The 18,235-nt window shown below is 37.8% G+C and overlaps 2 protein-coding genes across 2 annotated transcripts in view; both read right to left on the bottom strand.

The window, feature by feature from the left end:
• Positions 1–1,575, bottom strand: part of LOC134753783 (short transient receptor potential channel 4-like) — a gene marked incomplete at its 5' end in the record, with an annotated part of 35,759 nt that extends 34,184 nt beyond the window's left edge. Inside the window, 3 exons of the mRNA XM_063689723.1 lie at positions 195–396; positions 487–619; positions 1,390–1,575. Coding sequence (XP_063545793.1) covers positions 195–396; positions 487–619; positions 1,390–1,575 — 521 coding nt within the window. The remainder of the gene's footprint in view (positions 1–194; positions 397–486; positions 620–1,389) is intronic.
• A 2,709-nt stretch (positions 1,576–4,284) lies between these two features.
• Positions 4,285–12,631, bottom strand: LOC134753985 (odorant receptor 4-like). Its single transcript, XM_063690029.1, has 9 exons — positions 12,343–12,631; positions 11,725–11,874; positions 7,620–7,802; positions 6,623–6,806; positions 6,156–6,252; positions 5,557–5,658; positions 5,163–5,251; positions 4,674–4,740; positions 4,285–4,381 (listed from the first exon to the last, which is right to left on the bottom strand). Exons 1-9 carry the CDS (start codon positions 12,605–12,607, stop codon positions 4,319–4,321), a joined length of 1,200 nt encoding a protein of 399 aa, XP_063546099.1. The 5' UTR covers positions 12,608–12,631; the 3' UTR covers positions 4,285–4,318.
• Between the last annotated feature and the right edge of the window lie 5,604 nt (positions 12,632–18,235).

Genomic DNA, 18,235 nt, shown 5'->3' on the forward strand with positions numbered 1-18,235 from the left:
AGTGCGTATGTAGTATGTAGGTACTATAGAACCTTCGGGAATGCGTAAAGTTTTAATTGAGAGTAATTGTGGCAAAATAATAAAAGTGTTATGCTAAACCCGATCATTCAGTGAAGTTGTAAAATGTATTGGGGTCTGTAATTTAATTGCGGTGGACTGGTAAGATCCCAGACATTACCGTAGAATTTACTGACTTGCATTCCCCGCAAAGGCAATTCGGTGAGTGCGGTTGAGGTATCGTGTGGCCTCGATTAACCAGCAGTGCTACTATTTCGTAGTTCCCGGAGTGCGCGGCGAGCATCAGAGGCGTAATGTATTCAGGAAAATCTGGCGAGTGAGTGCTGCCTACAAACTCCAAACCAGGGCATATCTTCTTTCGGGTTTCGAGCAGCTTTACTATAAACACATGTCAGTAGGTATACAAATTGGGTTATATGAAAAAGCAATTTTACTTTTTTGAAACGAAGTCATCCTCAACGTCATTACCAAGTATTTTTATGGTATTCTCTCGAACGGCGTGCATTATCGTGTCACCGATTTCTATATTTGGCTGCGTTAAGAGAAATTCGACCATTGCTTCCGATCGGTTTTTTACGGCTATGTGAAGTGCTGAGGTGCCCTATATTCAACACATTACAATCTGGGTAATACACTGTGTTAATTCATTAATTAATGCGTACACGGTAACTATAAGACATTAAGAGTCCCCGGCAAGCTCGGTTCTCCATACAAACGTAGTTACGCTCTGTTTTAAAACGACTCGCTAGATTGCTCTGAAACTTTGTTCTTACAATAAGATAAGATATATCAAGGTCTGTAATTAGTTTAATGTAGCTTCAGATACCATAGTAAAAAAATACAGCGATTTTAAGTTTTTCATACAAAACTTGTTTTTGCTCTATTTCGTTTGTTTTATAAACTGGAGCTATATCTACTAATTACAGACCTAGATATACCTCATGTCATTGTACAAGCAAAGTTTCGTTACAATCCAACACGTAGTTTTAAAATGAGAACGAAACTCCATTTGTATGGGAAGGTGAAATTAGGCCGAGCTTGCCGGGGACTCTTAATAAGTAAAAAGCACGTTTATATGTATGCTGTTGATATTAAGAGATATAACTATTTTTTAAAGCTAGTATAGTTTAAATCAGTGGAGCATCGTCATGAAACTATGAAACTATGAAATCGGTTGTGCGCTGAACTGACCCACGTGCAACGGTATCCCACGATCTTCGAAGGTCGGAAATAATGTCAAATCTTTTATAGGAGTCTCTCAAGATTCTTAACGATACTCTGGTATCAATCAACTAGTCAATATATTGTCTTAACTATGGCGATTTGGATATCTCGTCATATCATAATCGCTAATATGTAGATGTGTCACACCTGGAAATCGACGCAGTTGATGTCGAGGGGTGGGTGTGACAAGCAGTAGGTCCGCACAGCAGGCACGTCGTCGTCAGTTACCAGATGAAGGAATTCAAGCTCATTCGGCAGTAGCTTGGGCAATAAAACGCTCTCTTTTTTAGCTAGGTAAGTACCTTCCTCTTTCTTCTTAACATGAAAGCAAAGTCACTATAAATGAAAGCTACCTTTAACAAAAAAATATTCAGAAAATCGCGGGTAAATACATAAAGTCTAGTCCCGTTAAAATAATTAAGACAACTTAAGTACATTACTTACGTATTGGGTTATTAAGTAGAAATTAATCTATAAAAGTACTTGCCGCGTCAAGTCTTTCATATTGACGATCCCATTTGTTTCTAGAGCCAGAGTTGTTACGTTTTTTGCTCGTCCCACTGTCTTCAGTCGAGATTGGTTCGTTACTAGTGACGCTAATTAGCGAAACTTTAGAGTAGGGTGTGAGCCGTGTGAGATGTAGCAGGCGTTTAGAATTACTATCTGAAATAAATAAAAAACCGTTCCGTACATTACACATTTTTTAACAATGTATTTTTTTTATGTGAAACGTGAGTGAAATGTCTTTAAAAAATCCGTAGGGGTCGGATCAAAACTAAGTAATTAAGTCCGACTCACGCTTGACTGCACATTTCTAATAGGTTTTCCTGTCATTTATAGGCAAAGAAAATAATTATATTGTAGGCCCAGTAGTTTCGTAGATAAAGGGGGAATGGTAATTTGTTTGGCTATTTTCTTATTTAAATAACTTCTAAACTATTTATATTAAAATTACAAAAAAAAAATTGAGATGATCACAATGAGCTCTTTCATTTAATATGTAACACGATATAGTTTATTTCTTCATTTTCTCATTTACCCCCCCAAAAGTGGCCTCCATGTTTAAAATTAATTTGTTTACGTTACATGTCCGTCTTTGGGTCACAAACTTACATGTGTACCAAATTTCAACTTAATTGGTCCAGTAGTTTAGGAGAAAATAGGCTGTGACGGACAGACAGACACAGACGCACGAGTGATCCTATAAGGGTTCCGTTTTTTCCTTTTGAGGTACGGAACCCTAAAAATAAGTGACTGTGAGATATGTTGTTATTTTAGTATGCTTTTTGTGTATTGGTGTTTTACCTATAGCCGGCACACTAGGTAGGCTGTGTTGTTCTATAGAGTCTGTTTTTGATGTTTTCATTGCTGTAATCCAAAAACCTTAATGATTATGTACTGCAGAATTACGACTAGAAAGCTGTTAATTATTTTTAATTTTGTGTTATTTATGAATTATGAATATACGCAAGACAACGTGTCAGTTATTTATTACACTACCTTGTCACCTTCAAGACCAAAGAGTTACACAAAAGGTATGGAAAAGGTTATCAGAAAAAATATTTTTCTTCTTGGTCAAACCAAATTGTCAGTAAATAAGAACATAAAAACTATACTCATCCTCTTCTTTTGGGTGCTAGTACTAGTGTAAAACAAAGATAGTATGAATCTCTCTGTCTATGTTTGAAATGAGACAATCCTTTGACAAACTATAGTTTCATATTATATGTATAGTAGTGTAAAAAAAACCCAATAACTTTCCATAATTCTCTTTGATGACACTCAACAGTAAGATAATCTGGTAATTTATTATTGTTAGCATTAAGATCATTAAGTTGATTGTTTAATACAGTTCTTGGTCCAAATATTGTAATAATTCGCGATCTATTAATATCAATAAAGAATTTTATTTGAAAAAGTAAGTGCAAATCGAATATGATTAGTAGGTAAGGACTTCTAGGTGCACACGCTTCCTTTCACGATAATCGAGCAAATAATTAAAGGAGTAGGTAAAAGAGGGGCGCTAGTTAAGTTACCCTTGACCCTAAGGCAACTAGGTACACAAATCTCAAAATCAACTGTTGGACAAATAATAATTATGTTTTTGACAAAGAAACATTTTTGGTACAAGCTTTTTTCACTGACTGTATTTTTCTTTCCACAGGTAACTAATATTCTTCGAGACAATTCTAAAAACCCCAGAGATACTCAGGTTGCGTTGTTTTATCACAGAGTTCCTATGGCCACCTCCTGTCTCCATCATCAGATCAGCTCGATGGTACCATAATATTGCATTGTCAACCAACTTATGCCCAATTTACATAAGAATGTGCGCAAAATTACAGCTCAATCGGAAACCGGGAAGTGGGTCGAATTTAACTTAAAATTTGATTACAGACACACAGACGGACAACGGGACAGGTAAAAGTAATAAATAAAAGCTTGTAAAATACTCGAGGCTTTACTATTTAATCAAGATTTGACACCCACGAAACATGCTAAATTGTTACAATATCATTGATTTCACAGTTTTCAAACGGCAGTAGGAATACTTAGTCTACATGATCTACGTATATTCGTATATAATAAATTCTGTGTGTTCTCTGCAAACTAGCAGATTCCACTTTTTGTTCTTAGTATAGGAACATATTGTAGATTGTTAACCAAGGGATGAAACGCACTCATTTCTGCCGAGGTATTTTGGTGCTCGAACGCATTGAGAACGCCAATAGTCCGAGGCTAAAATGATGCCTTTCACCCGAGTCAAACACTACTTTTTATTTCGAATACGAGGAAAGTAAAATGAATGTGTTTTTTTAAATACATGACTAAGTATACATTTTTATAGTATTTCTTGAGAGTACTTTCAAATAACAATTTAGGCAAAAGTATCGTTATTTATGGAATAGAGAGTTAAATATCAGATTGGAAATTGTATAACAAATCCATTTAAACTCAAATATCAATTGCTTATCGTAAAAAAATTAAAAAAACGTAAAATGCTCTAGTGAAATGAAAAATATAATATATATAAATAGGTACATATTTCAACTATATTTCTTTATTGTTCTTGTCTTTAGCTGTCATTGGTGTACATGGTGTATAGTAAAGCGAAGTAGGAATAGGACCTGGTCAGGATCTGAAACAAAAAGTAAATATAGGCTGCCATATCATTTTGTCATTATGTGTCAGGCGCATCTATATCGAACCAACCAACTTTTACAATCTGATTGCAACAGATAGCTGTTGTGCTTTGCATGTGTACTAAAAAAGGCAAACTTTGTGTAAATTAATTTTGTATTAAGCAAAAACATCTGCAAACGCTGCTGCTTACACAACTTTGTGTAAATTAATTTATAATCATATTTTCAGCACCATATTGCTTTTAAAAACTTCTAAATGATTTAGCAGTTACTTTGTACACATCTTACCGATGAATAGGTGACCAGAGACAGGTTTGTGAATTTCATGGCAGTGAACGCCACTGGTTTTTGGGCTCTGAAATGTGAACGTACTAGATATTAACATACGTCTCTCAACCATATGCAAGTCTAGAGATGTAAACTATATGATGAAATAAGACATCAATGGGAAAAAAAGTCTTGCACACTGCACTGTATATATGCATGGTCATATGACTAGTTCATAAGACTTTGATACTTAATTTTGATTTAAATGTTGAATTAACGAATTAGGTCTCCATTCAAAAAACGACGATTGAAAAATAAACCGACCGGCGCCGATGATGGACAGATGCATTTACAATTACTTATTATCGATGTGTAAAATAAGACCGATTGATAGCAAATGATTGAATCTGTAGACTGGCCGCTAAGCATTCTTTTCTGTCTGACGATGAGTGGAAAGTAGCAATTGTAGTGCGTTTACATTTTTTGCGGTTATTGCAGTGTCAGACCGACCTCCGAATAAGGAAAATGAGGGCGCGGCGACACCGAGGGTCTGTACGGTACCACCCACTGTTATAAACCGCTAGCGCCACGTCCGCGTTCTGCAAACAATGTACAATTATTACAAGCCTTTTTCATCCCAACAATGAGAATGTTCCCAGGAAATTCTTATTTTGGTGTGTTGAATCTAGGAGCATCACAGGCAAGCATATATTAGGCATGATGAACGTTAATGAAAGTGGATGAAGCCAAACAGTTTCAGGATTGTTTCAAGCGGAAATGCTACATCTTTTCCATCCTCTTCAACATTAAATTTCAAATTTTCAACTCCATATGTTTCACGATGAATTTCGCGAAACTTGTCTTTTATGTAAATTATGTTTTGTGAATATGCAGCAATACTCACACAATGGAAAATATCATCAGCGTACCAACAAAGCATTCCTATTTGAATGAGTGCAGATCCCAAAAATAGCTTATTGCTCACAGCCATAAATGGTTCAAGGAGCTGAAAAACAAACAGTAGTGTAGGATTTTTTCGCGGAACACGATGTTTTTTGGGTTTATAAAATTATTTTACTAATTTGTGAGTGACTAAAATTAAAATAGGCAGGTACACAAAACGTTTAAAAATGGAATTAGAAAGAGGAATGAGGTCGAAATGATAATGCGTAATAAGTGTAACTTGCTCATCGTAGATTACTGTTAAACTAAAAAAAAGTTTAGGAAGGTGATCTGAGTATGAAGATTACAAGATCGCTGGTAGCCACTAGCCACGTGGCGTCGAACGTTCGAGTAGGTATGTGCGTCGCTATATCCTCTTATAACTTAATATAGACATGTGTGTATTATTATATGTACTGTCTTGTCATAATTATACATTCCTGTTATGTCTTTCAGCAGCAAGATATATCAACAGTAACACTTTGCAGTTATTTGGTGCGGATGGCACTGCTATTTTAATATAACTACGCTTTATTTTGGGCCAAAAACATACATACTAACCACAATAACGAATACGACACAACATATATTCAATGAACTTAATACGACGTTAATGAGATTCACTATCGTGAACGCCTCTTCCATGTCGTTACAGTATCTGTAAATTACAAACCAATGTTAAATTACCGATTGGTTTTAGTCTGTAAACATATTAACTACGTATCTAATATTATATAATTATTGCTGTCTTTTTCGCTGCAACTTAGGTGTACCAAAGAAACAAGAATACCTACTTTGTTTTCATGGGTACATCCAAGTTTTGGCCTTTGGTCTAAAAATTGAAATATCTAGAGCAGGAGCCAACCCATCCATCCAACCCATCCAGAGCCGCTTTAAAGGAGTATCGCGGGGGGCAAGGCAAGAAAGATATAGGCGCGTGAAATGTTTTAGCAAAATGGAACATGAAGCTCATTAATGTCCTTTTGTTTGCCCAAAGCGGGCTAATCTACAGAATGAGTGGAACAAGCCTTATAAGCCGTTGATGCAGTTTAATATTAGCGACAATCTCTTGATAATATTCCTCCTGTGACTTTTCTGTTTCGGCTAATGTCTCCAGTCGCTTGTGTAGCAGCCGCAACAACAAGGCGATGTGGCTCGCGAGGCCCGAGAACAGCAGGTCCGTGCAGATCATTATCCAAACACAAGTCTGACCTGGAATACGGGAATGTTGGTTCAGATCCGTTCGGTTGAGTGCACGCACGCCATCTGATCGGCCAATTGTGGACACTGGACACTGTTGCAGGTATCAGTTAACAGTTGCTGTATTAAGAGCCGGTATCACCAACTGCCGATGTTATTTCTCTAAGGACAGTTTGACAGTTCTATAAAGATGTTTAGAAATAATGACGAAATGACATATGCGTTACCTAATTTTAGTCAAATACTTACAATTGGTAGGGTGCACCAAAATAGTATTATGTAGACGCATACTGTGCGGGATTACTTAAACGTCTTAAACGAATAAACTTACAGTAGCAATGAATGCAGGTGTGTGTATTTACTTATGAGACACGATGACTATTACTTTTGTTCTAACAATACTATTTAACAGACAAAAAATGATCTAGATATATGACAGATGTGTACATAGTAAATTGCCTTAAAAAACAATTATAGTCTGACAGTAACATTGCGTGAGGACGACTCTACACCAATTTAAGACTGTCGAAAGTGGATTAAGCAAAGAAAGTGAAATGATGTTTGTTTTGAGCACATCTCGCAATAGCAAATTGCGCTGTATCGTTTTTTAGAGTAGTTAATAGTGTGTATAGGCAGGCCATCAAAACGTTGGGATTAATTGTTACTTGCTTCTGAACAATAGCGTGTTCTACTTGTTCTCAATGTGATAATTGTTAAATCGATATTTGTTACTGTCATTATCTATCGTGACTTTCACTTATTATTATTCTCAATTAAGAAATCGAAAATAAAAAGCAGAAATTTAGACGAAGAAATGAAACTCACCAGCAAATACTTCAAATATGTAAACAAAAACGTGGTTGATTAGTTTATATTTGTCAAACGGGTACCAGGACACCCAGACGAAGCCGACCACCGCGTCCTGCCCCTGCCACAGTTGGTACAGGTAAACGCATATGGGCGTCACGTTGTAGAACAACACGCCCCCGACGTTTATTGAGAAGTAACCTGAGCAAACAGCCAAACATTAATCTTACTGATTACATAAATGCAACTTTCTAATATTAAGTACGATTTCCACTGAACGGGCGGAGTCGGCGCGCATTTCACATTTGTACGGCCGCAAGCCAGTCGGCTCCTCGCGGACGCGACCGGCTCCGCTCCGAACGGACTCTATCGCTTCTGCCATACATAATGTATAAGCATATTGTTAATGCGCTCCGGCGCGGCCCGACTCTAGCCGGTCGGTGGGAACTGTACATTATTCTTCATCTTCTCAGGTTTCAGTTCACTGTGCGGACATAAAAAGACATACTCGTAAAGATGTTTTAACATTGAAAATGTGTGTCAGATCGTTTTCTTGGGAGTGTAATTCCACTATATTTCCACAAGTTACAAAGATATACGAAAGGTAGTGATATTAATGCAGAAGCTTGCGGAGCATCGTAAGGTACAAAATTTTCGACAATCAGCTATTAACATTTTTTGGAAAATTTATAATGGTGAAAAAAAAAAGAAAATTTCCTGTTTCTTTGGACTGAAAGTAGATTATACTGAAAACAAAAGCCGATATCGAAAAAATAAAAAAAGCTTCTGAGGCAGATAGATTGTCTATCGTTTGGAAATAGTTATTTGTGCAACAAGATTTAGAATCTTGAGCGTAGCGAGGGACTCAATAACACGAGATGTAAATAAGTTTGCTCTCGTGTTGGACATATAATTTTTCACCTCAGCAGTGAGAACATATTAAAGCAAAATAGAAAAAAAAACGAATTTGTAATAGAAGTATGAAGTGGCAGTTCATGGTCTTCACTAAATTAAAAAGCTACTTTGTTTCACTCCCTGGAGTGACGAAAGTAGGCTTGTTCGAGCTGCTGAGGTGAAAATAAAATGTTGGAATCAGTTGAAAGCCGTGGGCTGGGCAGGTTGGGTGCCCTTACCTATTATTGAATGATTATCAGATTAGTTACCCCGAAGAGTGAGATTCGGCTATCTCTTCTTCCTCGCGTTATCCCGGCATTTTTGCCACGGCTCATGGGAGCCTGGGGTCCGCTTTGACAACTAATCCTAAGAATTGATGTAGGCACTAGTTTTTACGAAAGCGACTGCCACCTGACCTTCCAACCCAGTGGGGAAACTAGGCCTTATTGGGATTAGTCCGGTTTCCTCACAATGTTTTCCTTTACCGAAAAGCAACTGGTAAATATCAAATTATATATTGATGTCAAAAGAGGCAGGACTGGTAAGAGCTTACGGAGTATCGTATCGTACCAAATTTTTGAAAATCAATAATGGTGGAAAAAAAAACTAAATTTTCCGTATTTTCGGACAAAAAGTTGAGTAGAGTCGAGTCGAGTTTAGGATCTAGGTTCCAGGGTCTAAGGCCTAGGATCCAGGGTCTAGGGTCCAGGGTCTAGGGTCTAGGGTCCTTGGGGTGCTACGGACAGGAAACCTCCTAGAGTGCCGAGTCCCTTCTCATTCCTCTTGATCAGGCTGAACCGGGGGAAAGGGAAGGGCTCTCGGACGGTGCGCCCCGGGGGCAACGGTAAGTAATATTTTGGTTTCCAGGTAATTGATTACCGGTGCTGCCAATGTCCTGTCACGGGGGGTTAGGGTTCCGCACAGGGTGTCCTCTCAATGCGGGAGAGTTCACCTGAGTGCGTGTTGGAGGGGGGCCTTTGGGCCGGGCGACTGCGGTCGCGGATGGGGCCTTCGGGCCGGGCGCCTTCGGGCGCGTGAGGGCACAGGAATGCCGCTGACCTGTATAAAAATGCGGTCCCCGGAACTGTCTAGGCAGAGGGCCTATGATGACGACCGGGGGGGTTGCCACTGCTGGCCGGCGCCGGCGTGGTGGCCACGAGGATGACCACCTCTATAAAAAATCGCTAATGCAACCTGAGGGGGTGGAACCCGGGGTTTTTTCCATCTCCTCCCGGCGTGGAGGTTGTCATGAGGGACCAGTGTGTGGTGTCGCCCAGCACACTACCTTCGGAGGGGGAGCTTCGGCTCCAGGGCCTTCGGGTCCAAGGAGGGGACAGCTTCGGCTGTCGGCAGCAGGCGGTGTTCGCGGTGGAATGCTCTGCGATCCCGTGTTCTCCGCCACCATTGCTGGGTGATTATCTCAACGAAAATTTTTTGCGGCCGAGCTGATAATGACAGTGTGGACTAATTGTTTCAGAATGGTATTATTTTTCTGAAAACCTTACACAAATTATTATCTTAAGCCAAATCGCAAAATGTTAAAAAAGTTATTGATATTTATTTAAAAAAAAATTTTCGGCGCAATTATAATTTTGGTGTAGTATCCGGAATCCATTTTTCTTAAATAATTTTCCATATCATCCATTGATTTAACTTAAACTTCACAAACTTTTACTCGTTATTAGTCTACGTATTAAGAAAATGAAAATAAAGATTAGTACATGAATCGATACTCTAAACTAAGCATTAATAGTTGTCCGGGTAAATTTTGGTGGTAAATATTGATAATGATTTTATGATCGAACGAAACGCAACAAGGCTAACAAAGATGTAGTAACCTGTTAATTCAGTTCCGCTCCGGCAATGAGCGATGACGCACGTGTCGTACGTCTAGATATGTCCAGCAAACGCGGAAGTATCTAATTTTGGTGTATTAAAAATACTTTTTAATGCAATTTTGGTGGTGTATCTAACTAATGACCGAAATGTAGTTGTTTTTGTGTGAACTGTATTTAAAGCACATAGCATAGTTTTATAGTTTCTTTTTTAAAATATAAACTTGAAACTGAAGTGTATGATACGGTTTACTTTTAAACATACTTTTATGCAATGGTTCTAATTTTGGTGCATCAATTTTGGTGGTTTCGGTGGTAATTTACCTACATTTAATGCCACCAAAATTGACATATCTAATTTTGATGTGGATATACAATTTTGGTGGCAAGTAAATCTAATTTTGGTGGGTAGACACAGTTTTAATGGCAACCAAATGATTAAAATCATAATGTATCTAAAACCACTAAACATTTGTCTTCGTTTCATTTTCAGCTAATAACTAGTTAAATTTACCTTTAATTTGCAGAAATATCTAATTTTGGCGTGGATATATAACTTTGGTGGCCAGTAAATCTAATTTTGGTGGCAACCAAATTATTAAAATCATAATATCTCTAAAACTACTATGTATAATGAAATGCCATTGCTACACAATATCGATTGTGACTAGTTACGTGTTATCGATACATAATTTATACGTAAACTACAAAAATAAAAAATTCCACCAAAATTAGGTAAATTTTGAACCTGTTGAAATTCACCCTGCTGCCCCTATTTGGCCCCTTGGCCACGAGTCCGACATATCCGTCCTAGTTCCCCGGCTAGGCAGAATGCCTAAATGCATTACTCCACGTAAAAAAAAGGTCTAGGGTCCAGGGTCTAGGGTCTACCAGAGGGCTGAACTAGATACTAAGTACTTTTGATGTTCATTTGCAATGTCATCCGATAGTTGCGCGTAGTGCGAAATCTGTATTTTTAGGGTTCCGTACCCAAAGGGTAAAAACGGGAGTAACGGGACCCTATTACTAAGACTCCGCTGCCCGTCTGGTCGTCCGTCTGTCCGTCCGTCTGTCCGTCTGTCTGTCCGTCACCAGGCTGTATCTCATGAACCGTAATAGCTAGACAGTTGAAATTTTCACAGATGATGTGCTTCTGTTGCCGCTATAACAACAAATACTAAAAACAGAATAATATAATTATTTAAATGGGGATATTGGTACGGAACCCTTCGAGCGCGAGTCCTACTCGCACTTGGTCGGTTTTTTTAATCACGTTTAAATTTATGTTAATGATTTTTTGTATCGAAATATATTTATTTGAAGATTTCGATTTATTTTTTACAAATGAATGGCACGCAGTATTTTTAATGTAAGTGTACGATAATTTAATTTACATTGATGAACTAGGCGTAGTGCAGCCAAGCTCTTCTCCTTGATGTTTCGTGCGTCTCCGAGCGGCTCCATGGGCCATATGCCCGACAGTTCGTCTAAATGTTTAGCGAACACGTTCTTTTTAGACCACAGGGCAAACACCTTCGCAATGCCTAAAAATACACAATAACCTAAACATACGGGATACATAAATATTTCAATGTCACAAATAATTAAAATGTTGTAGGCCTCTATCTATACCGTCTCACCAATAGATGGATACAGTCTAAGGAAAAAACGTGCCTCGAAAATCAAGAAAATTTGATTCTCGTTCAGAGGGCGCTACTAGCTTTGGCCTACTGTCGTATAGATGGCGTTGACGGTTTCGTTTGTTATTTAACAATTTTAACGCATATCAGTAAAAGAACATGGGTCAAAATCATAAAAATAATTAATGCAAATAAAAAAAATCATTTATCCATATTTAAATACATTTTATCGTATTTTTATAAATCTTCATTTTTAGTTTTTAAGTGTGTCGACACATGGCAGTGAATTTACTGGGGTTACAAAATTTACTATGACAGTACCGCTCTAGTATAAGTTACTCTATGGTCTCACTAAACTCGTACTCGACTTACTTAAAGCGCCGTATCCAAAAGTATGAAAAAGCGGAACAACGTCTTCGACTCGTGGCGAATTAGATAACGTGAGGCCAATGTGAACGATTTCACTGAAGACGTGATAGACAATGGAGCAAACCGACACTACGAACATCAGCTTCTGGCGGAAAAGCCGGGTAGTGCCGTCTGGCAGCTCGAACGAAAGCCCTATGCACTGCATGCTAAACATGCATAGGGTCAAGGTTGCCCCTATTTCGCGTCTCGCTTCCGCTTTAGTGCTCATGATTGCTCTCGGACTATGCTTGTAATAAATAATTTTAATGCCCCGACTTCACTTATATACCCACAAAACTACTGCAATATTAATTAGGTAAATACTTACTTTGAAAGTGTTGACGGTAAGTAGGTGTTTTAAAGTTGTTCCTTGTGATAGGGTTGATTACCACGCCTCTTTTCGTAAAGTTATCGCATTAATTATTAAACCGTATCGTATGAATATCAGTTCAATGCATTATACAGTAATAAGTACCTAACACTTTCAAGAAACATAAGTACTTAAGTATAAAATATTTAATATTGGTTTATGATTAGGTGGCTATGTATTTATCTTTAAGTACTCGCATGTCAAAGTACAGTCAACCAATTAAACTTCGGAGAAACTGTAGAACTTTAACACCGTTTATAACAAGATAACAAGTAAACAAATAATACGTATATCTTGGTTTCGTTTATTTATAGATGGTACTTACCAGTAGTGGATCTATATCTTGATTATCCTTTTTTTTTATATAAATAAATATTATAGGACATTTTTACATAGATTGACTAAGTCCCACGGTAAGCCCAAGGAGACTTGTGTTATGGGCACTCAGACAACGATATATATAATATATAAATACTTAAATACATAGAAAACACTCATGACTCAGGAGCAAATATCTGTGCTCATCACACAAATAAATGCCCTTACCGGGATTCGAACCCAGGACCATCGGCTTCACAGGCAGGGTCACTACCCACTAGGCCAGACCGGTCGTCAAAATTGTCAAATTGTTTACAATATGTCCGCACAGTAGGTATGCGTTTTATCCGTACCTCGCTCGCCTGTTAGGCCAAGCAATAAGAAGGTATAGAGGGAAATGCTAGGAACACAATTTTTTACTCCGTAACTTTGTTTGGACTAGTTAGGAGGTGAACATATCAAAAATCACCGGTCGTAGCCGGGTTTGAAGGTCCCATTTTTCGGTTTTTCGATTATATCTCGGAAACTATGCGTCTGAGCGAAATGGCCACTCATACAAAATGAAAAGTGATTTAATTTGTTACAAGTTTTATTAAATCAAGTTTTTCGATATCTTGTAGAGTTTTTGAGATATCCACTGTTGAAGGTTTTACCTAACCTAACTAACCTACCACCACCTAACTAGTCCAAACAAAGCTACGAAACGAAGTCAAAAATTGTGTTCCAAGCATTTCCCTCTATAACTTTTTTTGATCAACGAGCATACATGTCCTGGCCTAGGTATATCATGAAAATGATTCATATCTGAGATCTATCTAAGCTATATGCTCGCAGGGTGGAAGTGAAATATGCATAAGACGCGAGTTGGCACAGTGGCTGTTAGTGTTTCCAGCCACTGGTAGAAAGCGGTGCACACCTCTCCACACCCTGAGCCACTCACGCGATGTTGTCCCCTTGTCGCTCCGTGCGAGCGGCCGTTTTCGGGGACCCATATTGTGAGTTGGCGAGTCACCACCTGTCCATTTATTTCGTGTTTTTAAACATAGATTGGGGCAGGTGCCATAGTATTTCCATAGACCCGGTAACCAGTACACTAACATCTCAACACAATAGCCTAGTTTCTTTTGTTTCTTATCATTGCAATAGTCCTACACTAACCGGGGCTTGTCCTTGGGTGCACTACTATAGTGCATACAGGGATAATCGTCGGTTGGTGTCACATCACCTTTTAGAGTAAATTGTCTTTTTACAAGGAGCCTGCGTGTTGGCTTCGGCCCCACGCACGCCTTCCAAATGTCCAGGACCCCATGGTCCTGAGATTATGTAAAGGACGAACATAATAATAATAATAAGGACATACGACCTTTCTACCAGGTACTGGGCCTTGCCCCGCTGCCGGCGGTACCCTAGGTTAGGTTTTTTATAATGTGTTTACATATTTTTTGTAATGTTTTGTAAGTGTTTTTGTATTTTACTTTTATATCCATATTATAAAAACCTAGCCTAAGATGAAAGATAAATAAAGAGAATAATAATAACAACTGTCTACAATATGTATAAAAGCTCAAATGCTGGCAGTATAAACATAATGTATTGCAGTTACATAATTCAGTAAGAGACTACATACCTTTAGGTACGTCGGTGCCAGTTTGCGTGATTAGATCATGTCTATCAAAGAGTACCGTAATGGGATAAGTCTCATAGTTTTCACGGCCCTGTGATTGAATCGCTGCGCCCGCCATGTTCCCCATTGTTTTGGTACACCCGCGCCACTCCGTTGTTTACACGCAATCCCGCTTAATTAATATGTGATAGTTCGCTATGAGACCGGATTTTCTTCATTACCTAATGTTATTATATTGCATTAACTCGGTACACCGTAACGGAGGTAATATTCATAAGCTTTTTACATTTGCGGGAATCCGGATTGATATGCTCGACAACAGTTTGTCGGCAATCTGTAGGTACACTAGGTAAGCAAGGTCAAATCAAATAGATATTGACGGTCAAAGTTGCCAAATATATTGTGACACATCTTTGTTACCATAGAAAAAAGAATGAGATCCGATACATTTGGGTATTTTAGCCGCATCTACCCATGTGTTGCTGAACTTGCTGATTGTACCTGTTCTCCATAGTAATAAATAATGTTTATTCGTTAGTTTTCGGCATTTCAGCAATGTTATATAAAATGCCTTTATATATAGACTAGCTAAATCATACAATCATTTAATATTTACCAGCCGCTTTTTGGTGAAGGAAAACATCGTGAGGAAACCGGACTAATCCCAACAAGGCCTAGTTCCCCCTCTGGGTTGGAAGGTCAGATGGCAGTCGCTTTCGTAAAAACTAGTGCCTACGTCAATTCTTAGGATTAGTTGTCGAGAGGACCCCAGGCTCCCATGAGCCGTTGCAAAATGCCGGGATAACGCGAGGAAGATGATGATATATAGGTATATAGGGTGTACTGATTATCAGTATGTAACCCTTAACTCTACTTTCTGTTTAAGTCGCAGTCGAGTAAAATGTTAATATTGGGGTATAACGTGTACAAATGTATAGACAAAAGTGGAATTCATATTCCTACAAGTTTCCTATTAAGAGCATATCCCCTGAAGGGGTATAAGCGCTAAATCTGGATTTAGCTATTATTTTCTATAACAAGATGTATTTTTTCCGCAAAGATATCAAGGACTTTTTTGTGTAGAATTTAATAAGCTTTAATGTTGCTGTACACCATATTTTCACAGAGAACGTATGTAGATTTAGTTAGACTAAAACACAAATTTTCCAAGATGGCTGCGATTCCTCGAGGTCGCCAAATGTCAAATAGTGTGGACACGAAAAAGAAACCTTTAATTCACATACATACCAAATTTCATCACTTTGGAAGAGATTTCGAGGTTAGTCCTAATCCGATTGTGCTAATCAACAATATACTTACATTGAACATTGTGCAGTAAAAGATAGCAGTAGGGTGAATAAATTGTTAATAATTTGACATTAGCCTGTCCCAATGTTTTAAGTCCATCACTAAAAAAATGCGCTCGATATAAACCCTGTCAATCCCCGTAGCGAAAAATATCCCAAAACTTTGAAATTATTTTTCTTTAATTCTAATATAATGATTTGCTACGAAGTTTCAAGTGCCTTTTTAAAAAAGTATTTGTTAGCATCCGATACCAACTTTTAACCCCTTTTTTAACCCCTTAAGGAATGTTTTTTTTCTAATATTGTGTTTTCTACGATGTTTTAAGTTCCTCGCACAAAAAAATATTCGCACCCGATACAGACCTTAGGGTGTGAAATTCGAAATACGCTGCAACCACTTTTCTTGTTTTCTAAAATTATGTTTAATTTATGTACGAAGTTTCAAGTTCCTCACTTTAAAAAAACTGTCGTTCCGATACAAACTTTCAACCCTTTTTTAACCCCCTTAGGGTATTTCTTTTCAAAAACGCTAAAACTACTTTTCTTGTATTATAATAATATGTCTTTCTAAGAAGTTTCAGTGTACCTGGTACAAACTTTCAACTGCTTTTTAACGCCCTTAGGAGATAAATTTTCTAAAACGCGAAAATTTATTTTCATTTGCTCTAATAACATGCCGTTTTACAAAGATTCAAGCCCCCTACTCAAAGAATCCTGATACAAACTTTTAATCCCTTTTCACCTCCTTAGGGGATATACATTTTTTTTTCAACAAGGCACTTTGCGAAAACTAGATTTAACTAGTGAAAACGCGTTTCCGCCAAGGTGATACGGAAAACTAGTTTTAACTACCGAAAACGCGTTTTCACATGAAGCGGATTTTTACGGTAACATATGCATAGATTATTTTCCATTGCACTCAAAAACTAATAAGTGACTAATGTGACTATTATGTAGTAGCTCAGATTTTATAGGACACAGCGTAAATATCTACCAGGCTACAGTAGGCCATATGCCATATACACGGTGTTACTTTAGCCACTGAAAAGCCTAGACACCCCAACAGTTTTTTATTTATTTTCAACTCATCTTGAGTATTTATTCTTTAAACCGATAAATAAAAATAAAAATATTAGTTGTTTAGTTTTCTTAACAACTCTATTCGACTGGTAATTCTACACAAGATGCTTCGTCGTTTTAGTGACATCAAACAATTGCTAGTTACCATCAAAACACTGTTAACAGACCATATAATCTCAAAAATATAAGATTTGAGCTAAGAATATTGTAATTCTTGTTCCTTATGAAATATAAACAGTTAAATTTTTTTTTATTTTTTTTATATGCATACCTTACTGCAACGAGATAAGGTTTACCAATGGCCAGTTAAGGGTGTTGCTCAATGCTTATTGACAAAATAACGTGTCAAGTGCTAGTAATTGATATTATTGCATTACAAACCTGTAGAATGGGCATGTAAAAATAATAAAAAAATTACCCCCATTAAAATTTAAAACATAGCGCGATCAATTCTCCTATCGATTCTAAACAAACTGTTTTTAGGTTTTCAGTGGGTCATGAAACACCGTGTATGTTGTCATTGTCATATATGATGTATTACAACTAAACTAACTAAAGAAAAAGCAAAGCATTATACAAAACGTCCAATTCTAAATATATTCGTTTCTTCAATTGACGCAAATTTGTAGCGGTCGCCATACATTTTTAATTATCTTTTTCCTAAATAAGTAAATTGTTTGACACAAATTAGGGTGATTCAAGTTTTTCTCGCTACAAAGCGCTGTTTCGGCAAATTTAGCACGAGGCCCGCGGGCCGTGGCGTGCTTTACAGTTGGCTCCGTTACGCGGCGATTACCGCGCACGCGCGCCGCCGCGCCGACGCACTTGTCATCAACATAACTGCGTTACAACATCAATGTCTCTTCCTTGCGTCGCGCACTTTAATTCTTAAGCATACCGTTTATATTTCCACTCAAAACGTTTAATGTGTTTTGCTCTTAAGAACATGATGCTTAATAGCACCAGGAAATTATATCTAGCTGCAGCGAATAGCGGTATGGAATCTCTGACAAAGTCACCTCGGTTGTACATAGGTACCTGTGCACCATGTATGCTTTTGGTCCTTTAGGAGCATATATGTCCAAGTGCCTGAACGTCGTAATACTCGTAATGCCAGAAAATTTAGGTGTCGTAATGTCTTTTGTCATTAAGTCAAAC

Source organism: Cydia strobilella, chromosome Z, assembly GCF_947568885.1.
Source record: "Cydia strobilella chromosome Z, ilCydStro3.1, whole genome shotgun sequence".
Classification (NCBI taxonomy): domain Eukaryota; kingdom Metazoa; phylum Arthropoda; class Insecta; order Lepidoptera; family Tortricidae; genus Cydia; species Cydia strobilella.